This window comes from Crinia signifera, chromosome 19 (genome assembly GCF_055691185.1).
Source record: "Crinia signifera chromosome 19, ASM5569118v1, whole genome shotgun sequence".
Classification (NCBI taxonomy): domain Eukaryota; kingdom Metazoa; phylum Chordata; class Amphibia; order Anura; family Myobatrachidae; genus Crinia; species Crinia signifera.
Window position 1 is genome coordinate 50,881,409 of NC_139226.1, and position 26,688 is coordinate 50,908,096.

The window sequence follows — 26,688 nt, forward strand, 5'->3', positions numbered from 1 at the left end:
TGCATACTAATCTTTGTGTATCAGAATACTTTGTTACTGTATACAGTATATCAACTTTCGTATTCTCCAAATAAGGACCTGCCATGCCGAAGGCTAGATCCCCCTGAAAAGGGGGTGGAGCTATGGTGCAGGTGTGCATAGTCTCAGGTAAAGGGGAGTGGCCTGGCACTGCGACCCCCGTTTTTATCTATTTCAAGGGCACACTCCCCTAGCGATTGGGCAGCCCCCAGCTCCCTCTGTGCCCTCCCTCCCTGCATTGAAAAGAAGCCATGTGCTTGCAATAGTCAACTGCAAGTGAACTGTTTTTGGGGCACTGTTATAATAATGCCAGCATAATGAAAGTGCTGAACTTTAAGTAGTATTTAAATCATGTTGGGATTTCTGGCACTAGATTTCTTGCATCTACAGAGTCAATGCCGATATACTGTAGTGATTGTAGACTGCTAAATGATTAATTATCAATGAAGACGATTTTGTCTGTTTATTAAAGTTTAATTGTTAAATTGCTAGCAAAGGACTGAGTATATGTTGTGGCCATCAGAGCCGCCGAAACCGGTAAAAAAAAGGCTTGGCCAAATGGAGGGGGCGTGGCCTCGCCGCTGTAAACAAAAAAAAAAAAAAAAACAGTTTAGCAGGGAGTGCGAATTGAGTACAGGTGGCTGACCAGGAAGAGAGAGGACAGGCTGCTGCCTCTCTCCCACGCTCACCACACGGCACTGAGCAGCATGTCCTGAGCTGGAGAGAGAGGCTGAGCTGGAGAGGACCCACTCCGCCCCCCCCCCCCCCCCTCGATGCCACTGGTGCCCATGGATGAAGAGAAGTTTTGATAGTTGACATAAATTTCAGCCGCCCCTCTCACACACCGAGATTCCCCGGGATGCGCTCATTTATTAATAAAAAGAATGAGTGCACGTCCAGGTCCCACTAATGTGGGTTCTTAGTCACTGAGGGGGTGGGGGGAGAGAGAGGAGCTGGGAATGGCAGCACAGGGGTTTGTGCTGGTCTGCTGATGGTGTGGGGTGAGTAGGTCCGCAAGTGCAGACAGAGGGGAGGAAAAAGTCAAGTGATGAATTGTGGCACAGGGGGTGGTGCAGGGGGCTGGCGTCCCGTCCCCCCCCGCAGTGCACCTCTCACCTGTGCTGTAGATCACGGAAGGTCCCGCGGCGTTCTTTCAGTAATCTTCAGCCGCCGCACTGACAGCGTGGGAGCTGTGCTGTGTGCTCGGCTATGTAGTCATGACGCTGAGCGCGACTTCCGGGTCCCGGCGCCTGGTTGACCTGTCGAACTAATGACCTTTCGACCTAGGACTATGTCGACCTTTTCCCATGTGAACCTATGGTGTTGAACTAATGACTGTCGACCATCGCGCTGTAGACCAAATGATCCCAACCCGATTCCCCACACTGCTGCAAATGGATGATTTGCAGAATCATCCATTCACAGCAGAGGAGAAATTTATTTGATGGTCGGCAACCATCCAATGATTTCTCCAGTGCTTGCAGATCAGAGACTCCTCTATGCTGTCGCTGATCTGCGGGCACCCTGTGCGGGAAGCAGGTGGGCAGCTGACATCCACTGACCCGCGTTACTGGATAACTACCATGGAAATGCCCAGCGTTGTGAGAAGGTAAATTGCTTTTATGTGATTTTTATCAGTTTTATGGTATACACACTGAGTGATTTTTGCCCATCTAAACAATTTCCCCGGGTGGTGAACGACTTTCCATAGCAGGTCACTATGGAAAGCCGTCAACCCCGTTGCTCATCTGCTGCCACTGGCGATGATGCAGAAGCGTGCATCAGTGCTCACTGCTCAGTGCTGCTCCGTACACACTGGGCAACTTTTGAGCTGAAAGCAGCTCAAATTACAAATCTGAGCTACTTTCAGCTCAAAATCAGCCAGTGTGACTGTGTATGGGCCTTTAGGTGTTTTTTTCTCCAATTTGGACAGATGGATTAAGAAAGAATAATATTTCATATTATCTTTTCTTCTGATTTTGCATGTTCTTCTTAATTAAATTATATTATATGTGTTAAACTTAACTCAGGAGAGGATGTGGATACACTGCAAAGTGACTTAATTAAACCGGAAAGGTGGAAAATGCAGTTAAACGTTGATAAACGTAAAGTAATTCATTATGGGAACACATAAACAAGGCTACATGGAGTTATTGTAGGGAATTCTGCTGTAGAGAAGGGACTTGGGGGTCATCATATATGACAAATTGGGTAATAGTGCACACTACTCAAGGGCAGCAGCAAAACCAAACCGGACACTGGCATGCATTAAAAGGGGTATGGATTCAAGGGATGCCAATGCGATAGTGCCTCTTTACAGGGCATTGGTGAGACCACACTTGTAATATTGTGTTCAGTTCTGGGCACCGCACCTTAAAAAGGACATAAATGAATTGGAACAGGTACAGAGAAGGACGACCAAGCTAGTAAATGGTCTCGCATCACTAGAATACAAAGATAGGTTAACCAGGCTGATATGTTTTCACTGGGGAATCGGAGGTTGAGAGGTGATATGATTAGTATGTTCATATACAGGATTGGGAATCATATGGAAATGGGAGATGATTTGATCACTAACAGGCCTATACTTAGGACACGCGGGCATGTACTGAGGCTCAAGGAAAATAAATTCCCTACTGAATTAAGAGGATTCTTCACCATTAGAGCAGTAGAATTCTGGAACTCATTGCCAGTGGGGTGGTTACAGCAACTACTGTTAATGAATTTAAATAAAAACTGGATACATTTTTGGCAACTAAGGGAATCCTATAGATATGACTTACTCAAGTCAGTAGTTACAAGACAAATAGGTTGAACTCGATAGACTAACATCTTTTTTTCAACCTTAATTACTATGTTAGTATGTAATACTATGTTATGTTCAGATTATATATATTGAGAGAGGGCCAGATGTACTAAGCCCTGAAAAGTGATAAAATGGAGAGTGATAAGCCACCAACCAATCAACTCCTACCTGTCATTTTTCAAACACAGTCTGTGACATGGCAGGTAGGAGCTGATTGGCTAGTGGTTTATCATTCTCCATTTTATTACTTTTCAAGCTTAGTACATCTTGCCCAGAGAGAGAGAGAGGTGTCTTTCCCCCCCCCCCCCCCCAGCCTTTCTTCCTCCACCCCCTTCATAATTTAAATACACCAATTATGCACTGAAGAGTACTATGGGCGAGATGCACTAAACTTCAAAAGTGATAAAATGTAGAGTGATAAACAACCAACCAATCAGCTACTGCCTGATATTTTTCAAAGACAGTCTGTGACATGACAGGTAGGAGCTGATTGGCTGGCTGTTTATCACTCTCCATTTTATCACTTTTGAAGCTTAGTGCATCTGGCGGCCCTATGTCTGTAAACAGGTGGTGGAATCGGGCATTGACGCTCAAGGCTATTCATTTACAGCCCCATTTCCTTGTGCAGTAAATTACCTAGTAATTATCATGAACTGGTAGAATTTAAACCACAGTTATGGGTGAACTGCTTTGCAGCACCCATCATCCGGGCAGTTATCATGGATTTGCATTCAAACATCCTCAGACTCTGCATTAAGGGCCTTATTCAGAGCTGTTCATTAGGCTGCGTATGTTCGACCGCGTCAGTGCAGGGTAGATGAATGCTGATGTCTGAGGGCAGCACAGGTAGGGATTGCTTGTCAGGCAAAAACACAAGGAGATGCTGATGATACTGCAAACAAAACTTTACATGATGCAATGTGGTTCATCTCCACGGCAACGGGAGACTTCATCTTCTTCTTCCGCCATTACCAATATTATTTTGAAATACCCCCAACCATTCTGCAGTGTACCCCAAGGGTATAAGTACCCGAGGGTTGCCACAACTGATTGAGTCCCTCCTGGAATGGGTCATGTTGGGAGGAATGGATTGTATATATTAAAATTAAATATAATTACGATTAACGATGTATACTTGATTTAAACTAATCATTTAATAATGTCTGGGTACTGATTATAGCTCCACCTAATTGGGTGAGCGGCCGGCGCAGGGGTTAAACAGTGAGGATCGTGGTTTTGTGTGATCCCCGCCGTTTATTCCCCTCGCCGGCTGCGCGCCGGCCACATTGAATATGGCACTGTGTGTGTCTTTCTCGACCCAAATGCTTATTAAATAAAAAGGTACACAGGACCCAGACCAGCAGGGGAAGATGATGAAAAGCTTGGATCAGTGGGTCTCTTACAGCTCTCACCACCCTCATTTCTCTCCCCTGGTTGGAAAGCTCCATTGTTAACTCATGAAACCTCATAATCTTGTGTCTCTGTCAACACTACAAACTGTCCTGTTCACATCCTGGCTGCCTCGTCCTGCTGCTGCAAAAGAGGGAGAGCTAGTAACATCACTGTGCTCCAGCCTGGTGGAAAGAATTGGGCCGTGACAGATGGGGCCTGGGGTTCAGTATCCCCTTACGCACTTCCATAATCGGGTTTTGCTGTAAGGTACAGTATAGAGCAGTTAATCCAAGATGGGGTCCAATACATAGGCAAACAACAGGGTAGAAACTCAAACCGGTTCTGTCCCTATCATGGAGTCTTTATCAAAGAGTCAATGAATAAAGCCGATATATGCTGGTAGAGTGAACCCCTTTCATGTGATAAGTCTGTGTACTCTATTTACATTATTCAAATACCTAATTTTTCATTCACTTACTACTTTCATTGCTGCATTTGCCATACTAGTTTTATATGTTTAACCTTTTGAGTACCAACAGCTCTGTGAGAGATGTGCAAAATGTCCACTTAAAATGCCAGCGTCACTCACATTTGTTATATAAAGTCAAATAAAAAAAATGCTTGAAAAGACATTATATTTCCTATATAAGGTGAACATTACAGGCCATTACGATGAATAAAAAAGTTTGCTAGCCAATTTTCAGACCTATTTTGACTAATTCACTTGGCACTCAAAGGGTTAAGTGTAAATTGGGCTCTATATTGGTATACTTTTTTTGTAACTGCAGACAACACTTTTAAGCAACTGTTAGGAATCCATTCATCTGGGATTTGTTGGCGCAGCTCTTCGTACAGTAGTCCATCTCTCAGCCACGTGCAATAACGGGGGCCTGGTATTGAAAGAAATGAAGGTGTATGAGTCCCTCCCAGTGCGCGTATAGGCAGCCCAAGTGGGTTATCCCTTCAGGTGTCCTCCCACCTGTTTTAAAGAAAGTGCAAATTAGAAAGAGTTGGGATAAGCCCAATATAGGCGCCACTGGTGTGAAGAGGGTAAAGAAGTGTGCGTCCCTTATAGGGAGGTACCGTTCCTCTTCTCCGTGTCAGTAAACCAGGGGTTAACCAGACCAACTGGTTTGAAATCAGCATATGCCCTTGGCGTTCTTATTTCCTTTTTCAAGGTGACTCATCCAGAAATACATGTGTAAAAAAAGGAAAGTGCATATAGTGCAATCATCCTTTTAATTCATAAAACACATATAATGACAAAGATAAAAAAGACAAAATGGCTTCGGCAGGGGCAATAAGGAAAAGTCAAACGTTTTGTAATTACCAGAGGTACATGAGAAATCCGATGAGGGATATTCTCATGTAAAGCATGAATGTCAGGGGTAGCATCTGGTCCCGTCCGGATTCAGTACCAAAGGTGTCCCCTCTGCTGGCAATATTGGACTTCTCCTGTTGTCCCCGCTTCTGACCTGGTCCACCAACGCGTTTCAATCGCTGCTGCGATCTTTTTCAAGGTGTGAGTTCTGAGGTTTCCCTATGGGGTTTAAATCCTCCTCTCAATTGGTCATACGGGCGCATGTCCCGCCCCCTTCGGTTGAGCCTCCCGGCGTGTCTACGTAACCCGGCGGCTCCTGGTGACGTGGTGCCGCTCGCGTCCCTCGTTGCCTAGTGAATACACCTCCCGGCGTGTCCACGTAGGCTGGCGGCTTTTGATGACATGCTTTGTTGCCTAGTGACGAGTGCTGTAAGTGGCATCAGTTTCTCAGTTCTTGCGGTCACGTGTCCACATCACGTGATCGTGTCCTCTAGTGTCAGTGGGTTGCTTGGATACCCTGGACGCTTCTTTCATATCGGCTGAATGTTTATGCAGAGATCTGGTTTTAAACTTTTAATCCAAATCTGTTGCCGCTTTTTCTCTGCATGGGGAAGTCGTCTTTATATTATAGAGGATGCCTGTCTTCTGGGTGTATTTGGAGACATGTAAAATACATATTATTATAGACACTGTTAGTATATATAAAAGAATGTATTTAACCCCTTCCCGACATTTGACGTACATGTACGTCATGGTCGGGAAGTACTTCCCGACATTTGACGTACATGTACGTCATGGATTCTAACTGTCACTGCGTCTATAGACGCGGTGACAGTTAGGAGATGTCTGCTGTCCCTGACAGCAGACATCCCCCCTCGTCGCCCAGGGGGGGCAGGGGTGCCCCCCCCGGTCGGCGATCGCTGTGATTGGCTGTTCAAATCTGAACAGTCAATCACAGCGTTTCCTGTGTTACCGGCGGCTAAGCCGCTCGGTAACACAGAAAACGGTGGTGATCGGTGCAGCACCGATCACCACCGAGCGGCAGCACCCCCCTCCCACCCGCCGGGCACTCACCCGGCAGCAGCAGCAGCTCCAGCGGCTCCACCGCTACGTCCGGAGCGCACGCTGCGCTCCCCTCCTCCCCCCTCCCCCCCGCAGCAGCAGCAGCAGCAGCAGCATCATGCTGCTGCTGGAAAAGTTAAAAATAAAATAAAATAAAAAAATGTGCAAATGTGTGTATATATATATATATATATATATACACACACATATATATATATATATATGTGTGTGTATATATATGTATATATATGTATATATATATATATATATACACACACACACATATATATATATATATATATATATGTGTGTGTGTGTGTGTGTGTGTGTGTGTGTGTGCGTATACCGCAACGATCGCCAGCCCCCCCCCCCTCCCACCCGGCAGCCCCCCTCCCTCCCACCCACCCGGCTGCCGCAGCGCCAGCACCCCTCCCACCCCCCGCCAGCCGCAGCGCCAGCCCCCCTCCCAAAGCTGCTGACCAAAATGGGGTCACTTGTGGGGGGGTTCCACTGTATTGGTGCTTCGGGGGTCTTGCTAATGCGACATAGCACCCGCCATTCATTCCACCACCAAAAATCACTCCTTCCCTTCTGAGTCCTGCCATGCACCCAACTGGTATTTTTTGGTCACATGTGAGGCATTGCCGTACCCGGGAGAAATTGGGGCACAGATTTTGGGGTGCTTTGTCTCCTTCATTCCTTGTGAAAATTAAAAATTTTGAGCCAGAACTGCATTTTTGTGTAAAAAATTAAATTTTTTTACACAAAAATGCAGATCTGGCTCAAAATTTTTCATTTTCACAAGGAATGAAGGAGACAAAGCACCCCAAAATCTGTGCCCCAATTTCTCCCGGGTACGGCAATGCCTCACATGTGACCAAAAAATACCAGTTGGGTGCATGGCAGGACTCAGAAGGGAAGGAGTGATTTTTGGATTTTGCAGCACAGATTCTGGTTGAATGACCCCCGAAACACCCATACAGTGGAACCCCCCCACAAGTGACCCCATTTTGCAAACTACACCCCTCAGGGAATTCATCTAGGGGTATAGAGTACATTTCAAACCCCCCGGGGTTTCACCAATTTTGATACAACTGAGCTGTGAAAATAAAAAATTATTTTTTTTCATTTTCACTGCCCAGTTGTACCACAATTGGTGAAACCCCTGGGGGTTTGAAATGTACACTATACCCCTAGATGAATTCCCTGAGGGGTGTAGTTTGCAAAATGGGGTCACTTGTGGGGGGGTTCCTAACTTTTAGCATCTTATGGTGCCTAGAAACCTACATGGTGCCTAAAAAATAATCTCATAAAAAGGAGTCTCCAAAATCAAGTAGGTGCTCCTTCTATTATGAAGCCTGTGGTTTGGTCACCGTGCACACTAGGGCCACATATAGGATATTTATGAAAACCAAAGAATTGGGGGAATCAATTTTTAGTCACATTTCTCTAGTAAAATCTACTGTGTTCCTTAGAAAAATGTATTAAAATTGAAAATCCGAAAAAAAAATGAAATTTTGAAATTTCACCTACACTTTGTTTTAATTCCTGTGAAACACCTAAAGGGTTAACAAACTTCCAAAATGCTGTTTTGAATACTGTGAGGGGTGCAGTTTTTGAAATGGCATCATTTATGGGGGTGTCTCACATACAAGTCCCTCAAAGTCACATCAGAACTGAACTGGTCCCTAAAAAAATCAGTGTTTGAAATTTTCTTGAAAATTTGAGAATTTGCTAGTCATATTTGAAGCCTCCTAGTGTCCAAAAAAATTAAAAGGAAGTTGAAATAATGATTGCAACATAAAGTAGACATATGGTCTTTGTTAGTTATTAACTATTTTGAGTGGTATGATTATTTGTCTCACAAGCAGAAAATGTGACATTTTGCATATTGCTAAATTTTCCATTTTTTCACGATATTTTGGTATTTTTCACAAAAAAACACAGACTGTATCGACCCAAATTTACCACTAACTTGAAGTACAATGTGTCACGAGAAAACAATCTCAAAATCACTGGGATAAGTAAAAGCAAAAAAAAGTTATCCCCACTTAAGTGAGACATGTCAGATTTGAAAAAAAGGGCTCTGTCATGAAGGCACAAACTGGCTCTGTCATGAAGGGGTTAAAATATTTTAAAATATAGGGGTATATATACGATAAAAATATCCGAAAACGGATTGTTAATGTTAAAACATAGTTAATTTTGTCTTCCCATAACTGAGCGGTATTATATTTACATTTGGAACAAAGATGAGAGGATTGGAGGATTAGAGGGAAATTTAAAAACCAGGGGCTATTGACAGGGATTAAAAAGTACCTTAAATATTGTATCTATAAAAACCACTTTAATTCAAAATCCGCATGTAGACCCCCTGGTTTCAGAGTGTTATATTCATAAATGTACTTCATCTCCTCCTTTGCCAGGGTGCCTATCAGATCCCTTTTGCGTGGATCCAAATTTATTGATTTTATCCCCATGAATCTTTTGATATGGATAACGGAGCTGTTGTGTTTTTCTTTGAAATGGAGTGCTAATGAGTGGGTTGCCAGACCTTTTCTAATGTTATTGATGTGCTCACTCATTCTAATTTTGAAAGGTCTAGTGGTGCGGCCTATATAAAACAAATTGCACGAACACTATGGCATACACAATATTTTTGGTATTGCATGTAATAAAATTTCTAATTTTACAGATTTTTCCTCCAATATTCACTTCTTCTATTTTTCTGATGCCATTACTTTTAATTTCCCGGCATCCCTTAAAATTTCCGCATCTATGAAAACCCTTAGTGGTGATGGTGCCTCCCATTTTCTCTGGTGGGAGGGCGCTTCTCACTATGGGCCTTATTTTGGTTCATTCTTTCTGACAAAATCCTTCTAAGATGGGCAAAACCATGTGCACTGCAGGCGGGGCAGGTGTTACTTGTGCAGAGAGAATTAGATTTGGGTGGGGTTTTACTTCAAAGTGAGATCTATATTGCAGTGTAAAAATAAAGCAGTCAGTATTTTCCCTGCACAGAAACAAAATTACTCACCCAAATCTAATTCTCTCTGCACATGTTACATCTGCCCCCCCTGCAGTGCACATGGTTTTGTCCATCTAAGAAGGATTTTGTCAGAAAGAATGAACCAAAATAAAGCCCTATGTTGTTACTTAGATTGGGAGCACGTCTATAAATGAAGGAGGGTTTATTAGGGAGAAGGTCCCCTATAACCGTGTCTCTTTTTAAAAGGTTCCAATGTTTTTTTTAAAGAACGTTAGATCAATTTATATTGAGTATTGAAACCTGTGATAAAAGCCTATTCTGTCTTGTTTTTATTATTGGAAGGGTTTTCTTTTGTTTTGGTTTCTAATAAGTCTTTCCTTTCTATATTGCTGACTTCTTCAGCCGTTTGTTCAAGAGATTGAGGATCGTATCCACTTTGTATAAACTTCGATACCATGGTGGAGGCTTGTTGTTTAAATATTAGGTCATCGCTGCAATTGCGCCTGACTCTTTTTAGTTGGCCTCCCGGGATGGAATTTAACCATGTGTTGTGGTGGCAACTGTCTCTGCGTATATAGCTTTGTGAATCTGTCGGTTTTGTATAGGTCATAGTTTTTAGGTTATTGTTTTCGTTGTAGATGCTTTTATCCAGGAAGTCTATTTTCTCACTGCTAATATTAAAGGTTAGTTCAATATTAAAAGGATTGTTGTTAAGGTATTTACAGAAGTTTTCCAATGTGTCTCTTTCCCCCTTCCAAAAAAAGAGGATGTCATCTATATATCTAAACCAGGACACCAGATTCGCTCCAAAGGGGTTATTGTTCCATATATACTCTGACTTCCAATACCCCATAAAAATATTAGCATAACTAGGAGCGAATCTGCTGCCCATGGCTGTTCCTACCTTCTGGATGTAATGGTTACCTTCAAACGTGAAGAAGTTATTGGATAGGATAAATTCCACTCCTTCCAAGAGATTTTGGGTCTCTTTATCTATAGTACTTCTCTCTAAAAATTGCCCACATGCTCTAATTCCATCTGTATGCTTTATTATCGTGTACAGAGCTCGTACATCCGCGGACACCATTAAGCAATTTTCCTCCCACCGGACCGTGAGTAAGGAATTGAGTAGCTCTTTGGTGTCTTTTATGTGGGATTTGTTTGTGAGCACTGGAGGCTGTAGATAATGGTCAATGTATTCAGATATATTCGATGTGATTGAATTAATACCCAATACAATAGGTCTTACGGGGGTGTGTGTGGGGTTCTTGTGGACCTTTGGTAGGAGGTAAATCACTGGTGTTGTGGGTTCAGTGATAAAGAGAAATTTGAATACTTTTTCATCTATTGTATTGTTTAGTTTATATTTATTCAATAGTTTCTCATATCTATCTAAAGTATTGGTGGTAGGGTCTGCTCTTAGCTTTTGGTAGGTGGTGGTGTCATTAAGTTGTTTGAACAAATCCTCTATGTACCACATCTTGTCCATTATTACTATCCCTCCCCCCTTGTCTGCAGGTTTAATAATTCAATTCTCGTTCTTTTTAAGGTCTTTTAAAGCTGCCCTTTCTTTGAATGTTAAATTATGTTTGACATTTTGTTGGGAGATATTCTTGATATCTTCTTGTACCAGGGCACTGAAAGTCTCTATAAAATTGCCCTTTATATGGCTTGGATAAAAAATTGATTTGGGTCTGAATTTTGTGCTTTGCGCTTCTTCATCTATTGTCGCCTGTTCATTTCTATTTTGTATAAAGAATTTCTTTAAACATAATTTCCTGGTGAATTTATGGATATCAATAAAGGTGTCAAATTTATTAATCAGGGCAGTCGGTGCATATTTAAGGCCTTTGCCCAGGACTGACTCTTCTTGCGTTGTGAGAACATGCGAGCTAATGTTGAATATTTTGACCATCTCCTTATTATGAGTTGGTTCTTTCTCCTCTAAATTCTCTGTTTTTTTATTATTCGTTTTGTGTCTAGTTCTAATTTTTCTTTTTTTATTATTTTTGTTTGATCTTTTTTTAGATGGTTGGCCTCTCCTTCCCCTATGCGTGCTTTTTATCTTTTCCTGTAGTTTGATTTGTTTCCTCGTTCTAAAAAAGGAATCCTGTTCCGTCTGTCATAAAGTGGTGTGTATCTATTTTCTGTCAATATTGGTGAGTGGATTTCCTGGGGATCCCTTTCCTTCAATTCTCTCGGCCTATATTGAAATTCCCTCTCTTGGTCTCTTTTAAAACTTCTCGGGTGGGTCTCTCGCCATTCTCTGTCATTATGGAATCCCCTTGTGTTGTAATCAGAATATTTTGAACTTGTATTATAATTTCTTTCCCTATGTGTATTGTAATTTCTTTCCCTATGTGAGGTCTCTTCCCTAATTCTGGGGGTATATCTAGATTCCCCTCCTTTCTTATAAGTTCCCCTCCTCCACCTTGGAGTATATCTATGTTCCTCCTCCGATATGATAGGGGGCTTTGTATTGTTGTAGTGAGAGGGAGGGGTTGAGAGCAGGAGGACCAATCAAAAGCAGTACACACCCCTGCACAGCTGTAATTACACTTTTCTATTCTACTGGCATATTGCATTGGGGGAAAGTAGAGTACACACCTGGTCAGACAGGTGTTAGCTTTGGGCTAACAACTCCATTGAATCACGAGTCAGTGGTTATCAATATAAGTAATCATTTTAATGTACAAATTGTAGTCACAGTATAGTAAATTAGGAAAATTTGGAATGAATAAAAAGTTTTGGTTCACATTTTGTTTTGAAATTTAATATATACATTTATTTAATTTAAAGAGTATATGAGCAATATATGGTTTGATTAAAGGCATCTGATGTCATGTACCCCATAAATATCTTGGATGGCCCTAGCTAAAACTAGGTATAATCCTCTGTGTAAATTTACTTAAGTTTTTAAAAATGAAAAGAGGTGGTGTTTCCCATAGCAACCAATCAAATTATGTCTATCATTTCTTTATTGCATCCTAGAAAATAAGAGACAGAATCTGATTGGTTTCTATGAGCAACATCACCTCTTTTCATTTTTAGAAGCTTTAATAAATATAAACAATAGTCTCTAAACTAAGATGAACTACTGCAAGTAAATGTAAACCTTATAGTCAGGTGAATATAACCTTGATATTAAAACCCCGCAGATTTTTTGGTATCATGAAATATGTCTTGCTTTAGCCTCATTTGTGGCTATGGAACGGATTCTGAGGTGGTATTAAAGCAAAAAGAGCAACTAACAATGGCCAACCAATCAGATACTATCTATTATCTTCGAGAAGGTGCTAAATAAAAAAGAAGTAGATTTTGATTGGTTGCCCATAGCAACATCCAATGCAAAATAGAACTCCTATCTTACTAAATTTTGGCCTCAAAGTGGTTAGCTGCATCTCAACTCCAGGCTTCTACCAGAAAGGAGAAACATAAACAGGGATATCCTATTATTCCCCAAAAGACATTGGCGTGAAAATCTTCAATTATTAAAATTTTTCCCAATGTTATATTAATGTTTTTTATCAGGCTATCCAGTATGGATCGCCCAATAAAAAGAATAAATTCTCCCAAAAATGCACAGGTTCAGTAAAACCTGTGTGTTTTTTGTCACCGCAGCCCCATTTTAGCTGGAAAACTGTACTGTTTTCAGGGATTTTGCTTTGCTTGCCTGAGGCAGGCAAAATTATATCCCAGATAAGCCGTGGCACAACCAGCTAATTAGATAGCCACCTGAGCTAATTAGATAGCCACCTGCGAGCCTATTACCCAGTAATCAGCAATCGCGGGTAATAGAATATTAGTGTTAGTCAGCAAGTGTGCTCAGGACATGCCCCTCTCAGATCTACATTTTTCATCTGCCCCAACCGCAGTGCAACATGGTTTTGCTCAGGTGACAGTTACTTTATCTTTTTTTTTTCCTTTACTTCTACCTCAGGATAAGGCCTTATTATTGGACATATTGACTATTTTTAATTTATGTCTCCCTTTTTTAAAACTTTTTTAACATTGCTTGGTACTGCATGTTCCTAAACATTTCCAGGCACACATCAAAAAAATATAATACATCACATGCATATTTGACACGCACAATAAAGACAGTCCCCATTGTGCATTGTTTAAAAATGTACAACTTTTTTTTTTTAATGAGCAATGTTAAGGCCCTCTGCCAAGCTTGTAAACATATGGTGAGATCCCTACGCTCAAAATCCAGACACTTGCAATACAGACGAGTGCCCAAGGTGAATATTGGGGCTAGTTTAAGGGTTAAGTTGTAGGAGGGGGGTTAGGGTTAAAATACTAAAAAGGCCCCTACTCTATCTGGAGTAGCCGAGTGCAGTAGAGTTGGTACTCTAGAGCGCTCAGTCCCTACTGTGTATACGCAGATCACCGTAAACATGGTGCGGTGGCCAATTTTCCAGTGATTTCCGCATCTCAGCATTGTGGAGTCTGAGCACTAGAGCGTGCGTGCTCCACTGCACGGCAGCCATTTTTACAGCAATTTCTGCAGCAATGCTAGTACCACCGTCGCTGGACTGAATGGGTGCACTGCCAGGATTCTGATCGCCAGACTTTCACATTCCTTGATACCCTAGGCTCTAGGTGATTGGGGTAATTAACAAGATTAGGACCCAATATGTGATAATCATTTAAAGCCAGTGCACTTAGTAAAATTGATTATTTTTTTGTATATTTTATGAAGTGGTGAACAAGTGTTTAAGAGAATATCTCTTGTATACCCATGTTGTCTATTAGAATGGGACCAAACCAAGGGGATAGCATCCTGCGTTAACCAACCTGAAGCTGGCTTTCAGTATGACCCAGAGATCTCAGACTCCCTGGCTGAGATTTTGGAGAGTGTTTTGCAATTTTTTTATTTGACCATGTGATCTTTATAACAGTTGGGAATTTGGTATGTGATGTATCTATTTGCCATACTCTGTATTGTAATGGAAATGCCGGTTTAGATTCTCATTAACAGAATAAAACGCGGCACAATCACATGCTGTTAGATGTAAAATCGTTTTAAACAGTGGGAATAAACCTTTGAAATTGGGAATCTTCACCCTATTCTCATTACAATAATCCCACTCCACTAATTCTAAACCTGTTTTTTGCTGCTTTGCAAAACGAGGTGCTTTTTTTTGCTATTAATGCTTCACTGCATTAAATTCCACTCAACTTTGCTCCTGCAGACCGCTGCTCTGCAGATGTCAGCATCTTGCTCTGCAAGTCCATGTCCAAGCAGAAATCTATCAGGATGACAGTAGCTGACATTGGAGAGCGGAGTAGGGGCAGGAGAGTGACAACGCCTCCTCTCATTCTCCTCCATTTACACTGTACTGTATTTACCTCATTGTAAATAGTGATTGCAGAATAGAGTGCAAGTACTGTAACTTCTGCAAGTTAGGAGCCCGGACAAGAGGTGGCTCCTTTATCTTTACCTCCCCTGGGCCATAGGAAATTACATTGGATCTCTTTATTGAGAAACCGGACTAGGAAAAGATGTCTACATCAAGTATCATATATGGTCAGTAGTACTGTAGTCTTCCATGTCTTGAGTTATTAGTCCATGGTCTGGGCAGAGAAGAGGTTGACACGCCATGGACTAACTGTCCTTGCAATCTCATAGGTGACATTGTAGCTGGAGACTTAAATGAAGTAATATTGGAAGACTCTCGGGTTCTTGAATCTTCACTCGGAAAAGCTCTTTGTCTCATCAGTAGCATTGCTGGGGTGTCCTTTGTAAGCCATCTTGATTTATTCTGTTGGAAAATATTGTACAATAGAGATTATTATTTGTCAACTTATTCATATATTTTTGCATTAAAATATAGCTACAGTTTTTGTAGAAAACATATAATCTAAAAAACTGCCAACACAGTTTCAAACAAGTTGTGAGAGAGGGTTCTCAGTGGCTTTTCCCTATTTCCTAGAAATGAATATATACAGAATTTTGCATGTTTTTCTGGTGGTACTTGGTCTTAAGAGATCTGCGTGGAATTCACAACTTTTTTGTTCACGTGAACTTCCTTAGTAATTCATCTCCACACTGGGGTGTATGACATACAGCTCAATGAAATGCTGAAGACACTATAGAAAGACTTAGGGCGGGATGTACTAAGCTTAAAAAGTGATAAAATGGAGAGTGATAAACAGCCAGCCAATCAGCTCCTATCTGACATGTCACAGACTGTGTTTGAAAAAAATCAGGCAGGAGCTGATTGGTTGGTTTTTTATCACTCTCCATTGTATCACATTTGAAGCTTAGTGCATCTGGCCCTTGGTTTGAAAATTTACAGGTAGGAGCTGATTGGCCAGTGATAAAAACTAGACACTTTATCACTTCACCAAGCTTAATAAATCTACCCCTGATTGGCTAATTATTTTCTCTCTCTCCATTATATCTCTCTCAGACATACTAAATAGTCCCCTAAATTTGCATCTTGACTAAATCATACTACACTGTAGGTACAGCAGATTAAAAATCAGTATAAATAATTGTAGATAGGAGGGGTGTGTCTAATCTGAACTGTAAAGTTCAGTATAACCACTTGTCAGGGCCGGCGCCACCACTAGGCAAATCTAGGCATTTGCCTAGGGCGCCGGCCACTGGAGGGCGGTATTTCGCCCCCCCCTTGCCGCCCGGGTACCTGATCTGCGGCATATATGTGCGTAAAAGCTAGCGGCAGCGGGGGGTCCCTGCAGTCAATAAGAAATAACGAGCGCTATCCGCCGGGCTATGCGGAAGCGCTTCTGTTTTGGAAACACTGGCCGCACGCTGATTGGCTGAGATTCAGCCAATCAGCGTGCGCCGTGCAGCCAGTGTTTCCAAAATAGCCCGGCGGATAGCGCTCGTTATTTCTTATTGACTGCAGGGACCCCCCGCTGCCGCGGCCGCCGCCGCGGCCGCCGCCAGCTTTACAGCGCCGCAGGACAGGTACCCGGGCGGCAGACACCGGGGCGCCCCCACCCCGACTTGCCTGGGGCGCTCTGGTGCCTTGCACCGGCCCTGCCACTTGTACAGCAACATGATTTGTCAAGGTGCAAAGCACCATTACTGACAGTGTTACAGAGGGGGAGGAGGAGCAGGTACTAATTTCCCAGGTCTGATAAAAAAAGCTGCACCTCCCACTTACCTCTAAGCAGTTTCTTCCTGTTTCCCTGGGTAGGGGGGTGCAGATGCCAGGCAGCAGCGGCAATAGAAGCCCATAGGCTTCTATAGGGTATCGCCACCCAAAGGTGGCGATACCCTGTCCGCCAAAGACGGTGCGGCGGGGTTTTAGTACATATGAAAATGCGGTAAAACAGGGGTTTTATCACATTTTCAGCTTAATACATCCCACCCTATATCAGGAAATATTCTTTTACCAGTCAGGGAAGAAGATGTAATACCGTACTCACATTTGTAAGAAATGGAAGCCCCTTATGAAGGTATTTGTTTAGTCTGTTGTACCCCAACTCACAGAAGCCCTTTTGTATAAAGGTATCTCTATCATCCCGATTCCAGTATGCAATAGAGGATCTTTCATATAACAGTATCTTTATAACCTCACAGGAGGAAAAGAGAGAACCCAACTCACTGTTCAATGTGCTGTTAGTCTTGCATCAAGGTATCTTTACATCTCATAAAATTGGTCAGAGAAACAATGTTCATTGGAAACACTCCAATGGGCATAAAATATTAAAAGAAAATACAAATACAAAAATGAAAAAGGGGGAATATTCTTCCACAACCAACACAGGAATGGCACTAGACAAGATGTAGTGAGATTACAACCTAAGTGAAAATGAGGTCTGGCTGCTCACACAAGGCTGGAAATCCAATGTGTCCTAATCTGTAAAAGGCATGGAAGAGAATTCCACTCTGCTTCCGTGATCTTGTGAGATGTAAAGATACCTTGATGCGAGTCTAACAGCACATTGAACAGTGAGTTGTCGTATTCTCCTTTCTTCCTGTGGGGTTATAAAGATACCTTTATAGGAAAGATCTACTATTGCAGTGGTTCCCAAACTGTGTGCCTAGGCTCCCTGGGGTGCCTCAGGACACTTGCAGGGGTTCCTTGGGTTGGTGGACTAGGATTAATTCATATTAGTTATGTGCAATGTGCCAGGCAAAACCAGTGCTTGTGGCTGCCAATCATAATATATGTGGACAAACAGGAGCAAATCCTGACCCTCACCAGATAACTGTGACATACACACAATGCACTTAATTTTATATTTTTTTTCTGAATTTCTCAATAAGAAGCATTTGGCCTAGGGGTGCCTTGAAAACATTTTGATGCTCTAGGGTGCCGTGATTCAAAAAAGTTTGGGAACCCCTGTTCTATTGCATACTGCAAGTCTGGGTTTTTGTGGGGTGATAAAGATACCTTTATAAGAAAGGGCTTCTGTGGCACACTGTGAGTTATGGTATGACAGCCTAAACAGATACCTTTAGAAATGATTTCCATTTTTCACATGTGAGTACGGTACAACATCTTCCTTGACTGGTGAAAGTATACTTCCTGATATAGACACTTTATATAGGAAACCCTGCACTGAGGTGTCTGATAACACCATCTATATCTGGACATACTATACCATATATGTTTTTTGTTTATGTTTCTTTTTTTTGGCAATATCTGTATGGAGAAAGTGTAACGCTCTAATGATTTAGACTCCAAAGAATCTCCTCTTCGTCACAAGGAAGGGAAGTCATATTTAATGTATATGATTCTACAGCGCTTGTATGATTTCCACCTGTATCTTTCTCGTGGTTACTCTCTAACAGGTGTTGAGGTTATATAGCATGATTTATTTGTACTATTATCCACAGTGAATTTAATACAAAGTCACATACACAACATTGTATGTACAGGATAGGTAATAAAAGTAGGAAAAATATTTCTTTCACCTAAAAACATTTTTCTGCAGCAAAACGAAACGCGTCAGTTAACAGGGGAGCTGACAGTGGTGGTCTCTTACCAATCTCCAACTACCACTGTCGAACAATAGGAGCCAAGCCCTGACTTGGTAAAGGAGAGAGAATCACCATTTACCTCTCTGCTCACTGCTATTCAGTCTCTCACCTGCATAACATATTTATGTGCCAACTACATTATTCTTCCATTGCTTTCTCAACAATTAGAAAAGCTGCAGCAACAATACAAGTAAGTACATCAGAATACTGAGAACCAGGATTCTGTTATTTGACAAACAATAAACATGTATTATAGGTGTAACTGTAATTTTATTACAATCATGCCATTACATGACATCAATGGCCATTACAAAGCAAGAAAGTAGCACCATAAAAAAGACCAAGCTAGCATTCCCCGCCGCACCCATAGCAGCTGTTCATGAACACAAGACAGGATTTAAATGTTTTATGTCAGCTTGATCGTGTTTGCTGCCTATTCAGAGTATGCACAAACAATGCTTGGGAATCGCTTTACAAGTGCGCTGCCAACATTACTAAATAAGTTTACTTACAAATGGCAACTGTGCACTATACCATGGCGAATAAGCTTTGAAAAATCTAGTGCAGTGGTGCCCATAGTTGGTCCTCTGGCACACCTCCCAACTTTTTTTGCGCCATAGGCATACAAGACCCAAAAATGTAGTGTGACATCGGGTAAGTGGGCATGGACTAATGGCACATATCTCATTTTGGGGGCATGCCCATCACTCCATGAGCAGCTACCAGCCATGCTCACTACTCCACAAGCAGCCACCAGCCATGCTCACGCTCCATGAGCAGCCACCAGCCATGCTCACCGCTCCATGAGTAGCCACCAGCCATGCTCACCGCTCCATGAGCAGCCACCAGCCATGCTCACCACTCCATGAGTAGCCACCAGCCATGCTCACTACTCCACAAGCAGCCACCAGCCATGCTCACGCTCCATGAGCAGCCACCAGCCATGCTCACTGCACCATGAGCAGCCACCAGCCATGCTCACTGCTCCATGAGTAGCCACCAGCCATGCTCACCGCTCCATGAGCAGCCACCAGCCATGCTCACCGCTCCATGAGTAGCCACCAGCCATGCTCACGGCTCCATGAGCAGCCACCAGCCATGCTCACCACTCCATGAGCAGCCACCAGCCATGCTCACCACTCCATGAGTAGCCACCAGCCATGCTCACCACTCCATGAGCAGCCACCAGCCATGCTTATCGCTCCATGAGCAGCCACCAGCCATGCTCACCACTCCATGAGCAGCCACCAGCCATGCTCATCGCTCCAAGAGCAGCCACCAGCCATGCTCACGCTCCATGAGCAGCCACCAGGCTATTTGTGAGGCCCTACCATCCCTACTTCTTGTGCCAAAATAATCATGGGAATAGATTAGGGGCACTTTAAGAGAGGAGGATGCCTGTGTGCTGCCTCCTCCTTTCAGGCCCACTCCTCTCTGCCGGCTGCAATGCCGACCAGCACCATAGAGTCTGAGAACTAGAGTGCTCAGACTCTATTGTGCATGCGCAGTCCTCCGGAAAAAGGGCTTGGTGGCCATTTTTTACGGTGATTCTGGCAACACTGCTGCTCATCATAGGACTCCGGAGGGTAAGAATAAAAAAATGTGTACAGTGTGGGCCCCCTGGGTCTCAGGGTACTATGTGCACCATGCACTTTGACCCCATTATAAACAGACCACGGGATTAGATCCAGCAAAATGCTGAAGACCCCTTAGTTTAATGTCCGTAGCTGTTATTTCACTGCACCTTGCTGGACAGATAATATTAATACAGGTGAATTCACTTGGTTTTTCACTCAGAAGAAGTGATGTAACAGGTACTGTTGGCATCTGGTGCCACAAAGAGAAACCCCCACGTGCGCTAATAACACGTGTGACCCAAAGGGGACATGGCATGCTCCTGTTTTCATTAATTTGTTGGCGTAACCAGCGTCCAACATTGCTTCAGTCACTTAATTTTCCCCCTGTATTATCACATAGGGGCAGATTTATTACAATTCACATATCAGATGTAGATGTTATGTGACAAAATTATGCCGCAATATTTTGAAAAAGATGCCGTGATTAAGTGCTGTGGATGTGCCAATCCTATCGCCACCACCACCAGGTACCACCCCCCTTCCATGCACTTTGCAGGATTCCGTGCTCTGGAGCACTCCTCTGTGACCCTGTAATGCTGCAAACTGCATAAGTAGCCGGCTAACAGAAGATGACCGGGTTACAGTGCAGGAGACAGCGATCATATGACCAAGGGGGTTTTGGAGCACCAATTACTGCACAGGGGGGAAGGGGGGTCAGCCTGACATACATAGCTGATTACAGAAACCGACTCAAACTCTGCTCTACCTACTTAACAACTCTGCGTAACAAAACTGGAATTCAGGAACCTATAAGCTCCCAAAAGTACACAGTTTTTTTTTTTAAATTCCATTAATTTACTAAGCTTCTGTGTTTGGTGAATTCACCAGACAGGAGGCAAGTATTCTTTCCATGACACAAAGACAGGCAGAGGTGGAACTACCATTGGTGCAGCAGGTGCATTAAAATGGGGCCCCTGATGACTAAGGGGTCCATTTCTGCCCAGGCAAGCAATGAGTTATCCTCTGGCCCCCCTACAGACCAATTTGAGCAAAGTCAGATGAATGGCCCAGTGCAGAGAGAAGGGTGCACACCCAGAAAGCACGATAGGCAGAGGCAGCTGTCACAGACAGAGTAGAGACCACTGTGCTCCTGCCCCCACCAAGGTACATGGCACCTGTTCTCCACACCATGCAGGACATTGTGCTTGTATCTCTGCCATCCACTGCCTCTCTCTCTCTCTCTCTCTCTCTCTCTCTCTCTCTCTCTCTCTCTCTCTCTCCTGCCTTCTGCTCTCAACCTCTACCTCCCACTGCCTTATGGTTTCACCCTCTGCCTCTCCCTGTCACCTAATGGTTCCCAATGCCCTTCTTACAAACCTGCTTTACACCCACTGCCTCTCCCTGCCTTATACTTTCATCCTCTGCCTCTCCCGGTCACCCACTGCTGGGATAGCAACACACACCCTGCACCCACTATATTTATGGCCCTGATGTGCACAACATACTTATAAAAATATATTAAAACTTTACGTTGATAATATCCCCTGCAAACCCCCCCCCCCATTAAATCACCCTACAATTACCAGTGTATACCATCAGACCAAAATATATGGGTGGACAGCACTAATTAATATAATTAATTAGCACTAGGGGTGAGGGGGAATGGTGAAGTGGAACATTTTAACCTCCACATTGGCCCTGCACAGTAATTCTTACAGAAAAGCATTCTAGTTTGCAGGGCAGAGCCGGCCCTGGGCATAGGAACACTAGGAAATTGCCTAGGGCATTTGCAATGCATAGGGGTGACTCAGTGGCGCTGCATTGGGACGTAGTTAAGACTTTGCACTCGTTACTCGCACTTAGGTTCCATGATGATGCAGCCTCAGTAAGTTAGGTCAGCTCAGCCGCACTTCCAGCAAGCACCAGAGCGACGAGTTTTTTACTGGCAGCAAGCGGAGCCTGCAGCCTCAGGTCAGCTCAGCCGCACTTCCTGTAGCTGCCCCGCTCAGAGCGACACAAGTTTATCACTGGCAGCGAGCGGAGCCTCTGCCGTAGGTAGTGCAGAGGCTCCACTCTCTGCCAGTAATGAACATGTGTTGCTCCGAGCGGGGTGCCCCCTGGAAGTGCGGCTGAGCTGACCTAACAGACTGAGGCTGCATCAGCAGGGATCATATGAGTGGGTGCAGGAGAGACTTCATTACCGGAAACTCTCTGCTAGAAAGTATGCATGATTCTGTCGGGACTCGGAAGAGAGGCTGCCACTAACAAATTTGGTGGGAAGGGGCTGCATGAAAAAAGCCACAAGTCAACGGTTGGTGAGTGTGGCACATTTTACTTGTGTCTTCATGCATAATTGGGTTGAGCCCCTAAGTGTGGTGGTGAGAATGTCTGCTAGGGGGCAACAGCCAAAAAACTTGCCTAGGGCACCAAATTAGCTAGGGCCGGCTCTGTTGCAGGGGGATGGCAAAAACCCTACCACTGGCCCTATCTCTGCCTAATGGGGAGGGGGGGTAATTAGGTGACATAGAGAAATGAGTTCCCCCACCTCTGCATGACCACTTTATACCCTGATTAACACTTTTGCGATTCTAGGACAACTTGCAAGAAGCGCTTAGAGCCATATTTCTTCTTGCAAGCTGTATACAATTTAAGTGAAAGTGGGATTTCACTTTATATGTTGCACTGAGCTGCTTGTGGTTTTTTTAATTTGCGCACTGACCCTAAGATATCCTCCATATCCATCGATTCTAGGACAAGATATAAATCAAGAACACTGAGGGCGAAATGTAATAGGTGGTGATTTTTGGTCACATTCAAAAATCGCACCAAATCGCACCTTTGAAAAAATGTTGCCATTTTTTCGCATATGTAATTGGATGCACATTTGCGGCAAAAAAAGCACTATATAGTGCGGTTTTTAGTCATGAAAATGTGCGATTTTCAGTCATAAAAATGTGCGCATTTTCAGAATGTGCAATTTTGGTTAAAAAAAAAGTGAAAAAAAAAAACGGCGTGGGGTCCCACCTCCTGAGCATAACCAGCCCCGGGCTCAAAGAGCCAGTCCGGGTTTCATAAAATCACAGGGACAAACAAGTTGGGGTTCCCTTGATTTTACAAAATCAGCACGTGTCTCAAGGGCCGGTCTTGGTTCCCAAAACACGGGGGACAAAATGAGTAGCGGTCCCCTGTATTTCAAAAACCAGCACCGGGCCCAACCAGCCAGCATGGTAATGCCACAGCCAGGGGGAGACTTTTTATACAAGTCCCCCCTGGCCAATGCATTCACCCCCCTGACCGGTCAGCATGGGCAGGGGTCCTGGGGAAGTGGGGACCACTCCAAAGAAGGAGTCCCCCCCTCCAGAACTTACCTGCCTATGCTGAAGCCCGGGGCTGTCCTCAATGCCCCATGGGCGGTGGACATTGAGCTAATTAAACTGTAAAATTAGAAAAAGCTATTGTGTCTTGCTGTGGAACTGTGAGTCCCAGCAACAAGACCACATAAAGGGACTTGGAGAACCACAAGTCCCAGCATGCCGGGCAAAAAATGGCTTGTAGTCCCACAGTAGTACAAATACACACACACACTGACAGTGAAACTTTATTGCGCACAGAGCCCATTCGTCCAATACTTACCTATGTTGCCACAAAGCATCGGTACCCTTGTCTAGTAGTATCCATGTGTGTACCTGTGAATAGAAATTATACTCACCAGCAGTCTTCAGGGCTTTTCCGGGAACCCTGCACCGCTGTAGTGACGATCCGGTGTTGTGTTTACTTCTGGGGCTCTGCCCCCTGACCGGGACTTAGGCCCGCCCACCAGCCAATCATGGTCCGGCATCAAGAAATCCTGGACCATGATTGGCTGGGGAACCCCTACTTATTTTGTCCCCCATATTTTGGGAACCAGGACTGGCCCTTGAGTCTGGTGCTGGTTTTATAAAATCCAGGAGAACCCTACTCGGTTTGACCCATTATTTTATGAAACCAGGAAAGGCTCTTTGAGCCTAGGGCTATTTATGCTCAGGAGGGGGGACCCCACGCCGTTTTATTCACGGTTCTTTGTATTTTACCCATTTTTTTGGACAGAACCATGCACAGATCACAATAATTTGTGCATGGTTCTGTCAAATTCGCCAGTCACAACCTGGTCAAATTTTTTGAGAGATTTCTGGTAATGTTTACCAAAATCGCACACTATTACATTTGCGAGTTGGATACTTTATAATGAGAAAACATCTGGATGCCAGAAAAATCGCCGCTTCAAAATGTGCGATTTCGCGGCAAAAAGTGTGATTTTTTTTTTACAGCAAATCGCACCCTATTACATGTGCAAATTTTGGAAAACATGCGATTTACCCAAAAAAATGTCTAAAAAATCGACACCTATTACATTTCACCCTGAATATCTGTTGCAGCATAACACCTGTGACTGTGTGAGTAACACTGACATAACTAATTAAACTATGATAAATGGAAGCATAAAGCTCAATCTGATATGCACTCTTACTCTCGTCATATAACCAGACAAGTGAGACATATACAGTATGGCTATGTTTGTGGAAGAAATTATTAGAAACTCATAAGAAATTAACCTTCAAATTAATGTAATAGAAACTGCTATATGTTTCTACTGGAACATAAATTACATTATCTGATTCCTCAAATAACTTATAAGCCATATACATAAAGGAACTATATCAAGGATACAATATTGAAACAGAAGAAGATGTGGAATTGTAACCAACATTGAAGAAGTAGATCCTGTAGCTACGTTTCTAACCTTGATACAATATAACAGTGTCTGGTGACGCTACCGGAATCAGCAGATCATATATTATAGGATAACAGTGACATAACCAGATTTTGACTTATTTTGGTTAATATGAGTGTAATGGAATAACCTGAATAAATACAGCCATTAACAAAATTCTTTATGTAGGGATTGCCACAAGATGTATTACTCTATTAAATTACTAACCAAAAGGGAAACATAAGACTGAATAAAATTAGAGATGCACACCGGACACTTTCCTGGTTTTGTGTTTTGGTTTTGGATCTGGATCTCAGTTAATGTTTTGGATCGGGTTTTGGTTTTGGATCTGTATTTTTGGGGGGGAAAATCATAAAAACTGATAAAATGACAGGATTAGTTTTTTGTTTGTTCCTACAGTATTATTTACCTCAATAACATTTATTTTCACTCATTTCCAGTCTATTCTGAACACCTCACAGCTCACAATATTGTTTTTAGGGCAAGAGGTTGCACAGAGGTAGCTGGATGACTAAGCTAAGCAACACAAGTGTGCGGCACAAACACTTGACTGATATGGCACACGTAGCAGCCCCCAGACCGATACGGCACATTTTTTTACTTTTAATTTAAAAAAAAAGGCCGCTCCCCTAGACTGATATGTCACACATGGGGCACCCATGGACGAATATGGCACACAGGGCAGCACCGCTGGACTGATATGGCACACAGGGCAGCCCTGCAGTAAAAATAAAGAAAAATCTATTTTTTACTTGATTTTTTTCAAAAAGCCCCATAGTTGTCCCCTTTTAGTGGCCCCCACAGCAGTCCCATATAGTAGCCCACCTCAGTAGTGCCACACAGCCCCCTTAGTAGTGCCCCCAGTGTATTGCCCCCATAATGGTATATTCTTAGTAGTTGCCCCCATAGTTGTTGTCAACCATAGTAGCAGCTCCCCCCGCAACCTAGCAGGCCATTTTCAGCAGACAACACAGACACATCCATGCAGTCTGAAATCAACTGCTGGAATGAAGATGGCACAGATCAACGGGACTTATCTAGAGTCCAGGTCTTGCAAGAATACAGAAGCGGGAAGATGACATTCAGCCTCGTTCTGGATCCGAAAAGATGGCGCTATGGATCACACTGCTCAGGTGCCGCCTCGGATCAGGTAAGTTCTATGTCTGTAAATGACTTCCTGTAGGACCATGTAAATAATTCTAGGGGTGAAATTTAATCGGATGAGAGATTCGGAAAATGAGAGATTTGGAGAGAAATCCCGAGTTTTTTTAAAGCGGCAATCATTTACACTGCAGAAACAAACTGGTTTTGCAGTGTAAATGATTGCTGCTTTAAAAAAACTGGAGATTTCTCACCAAATCTCTCACTTCCTGAATCTCTCATTCTATTAAATGTACCCCTAGATACAGTACCAGTCCAATGAGTGCCCCATAAAAGGATTACTGTACTTTACTTCCCCTTTTTGATAGCCATGCTAATAGGTAAGATATGAATTCTGTTAATGTACTCATGTACGGGGGCGGGTAACAGAAAGCTGGTGCAGAAAAAAAAATACACCTTTAATAGGTTCAGTTTTTGCACCTTGGTTTTCATTATTTAGCATTGTGCTAAAAGGAATAATAACAACTGAACATTATACAGTAACACATCTACTAGCCCTGCAGAGTAAATATTGAAATAAGGTGGAGGGAATATTAGACAAGGGAGGAAACTACATAGCGAAGAACACTGCATCATCGCTCCAGATAAAAAAAAGATAAGTTTGATTTTAGAAATAAATGATG

General features: G+C 43.1%; 1 protein-coding gene across 1 annotated transcript in view; it reads right to left on the bottom strand.

Annotated features, from left to right (window-relative positions):
• Positions 1-14,664: 14,664 nt before the first annotated feature.
• The window catches only part of SACK1E (scaffolding CK1 anchoring protein E), a 67,148-nt gene continuing 55,124 nt past the window's right edge, over positions 14,665-26,688 (bottom strand). Inside the window, exon 5 of the mRNA XM_083161723.1 lies at positions 14,665-15,356. Within this exon, the coding sequence (XP_083017849.1) occupies positions 15,123-15,356 (234 nt within the window). The 3' untranslated portion in view covers positions 14,665-15,122. The remainder of the gene's footprint in view (positions 15,357-26,688) is intronic.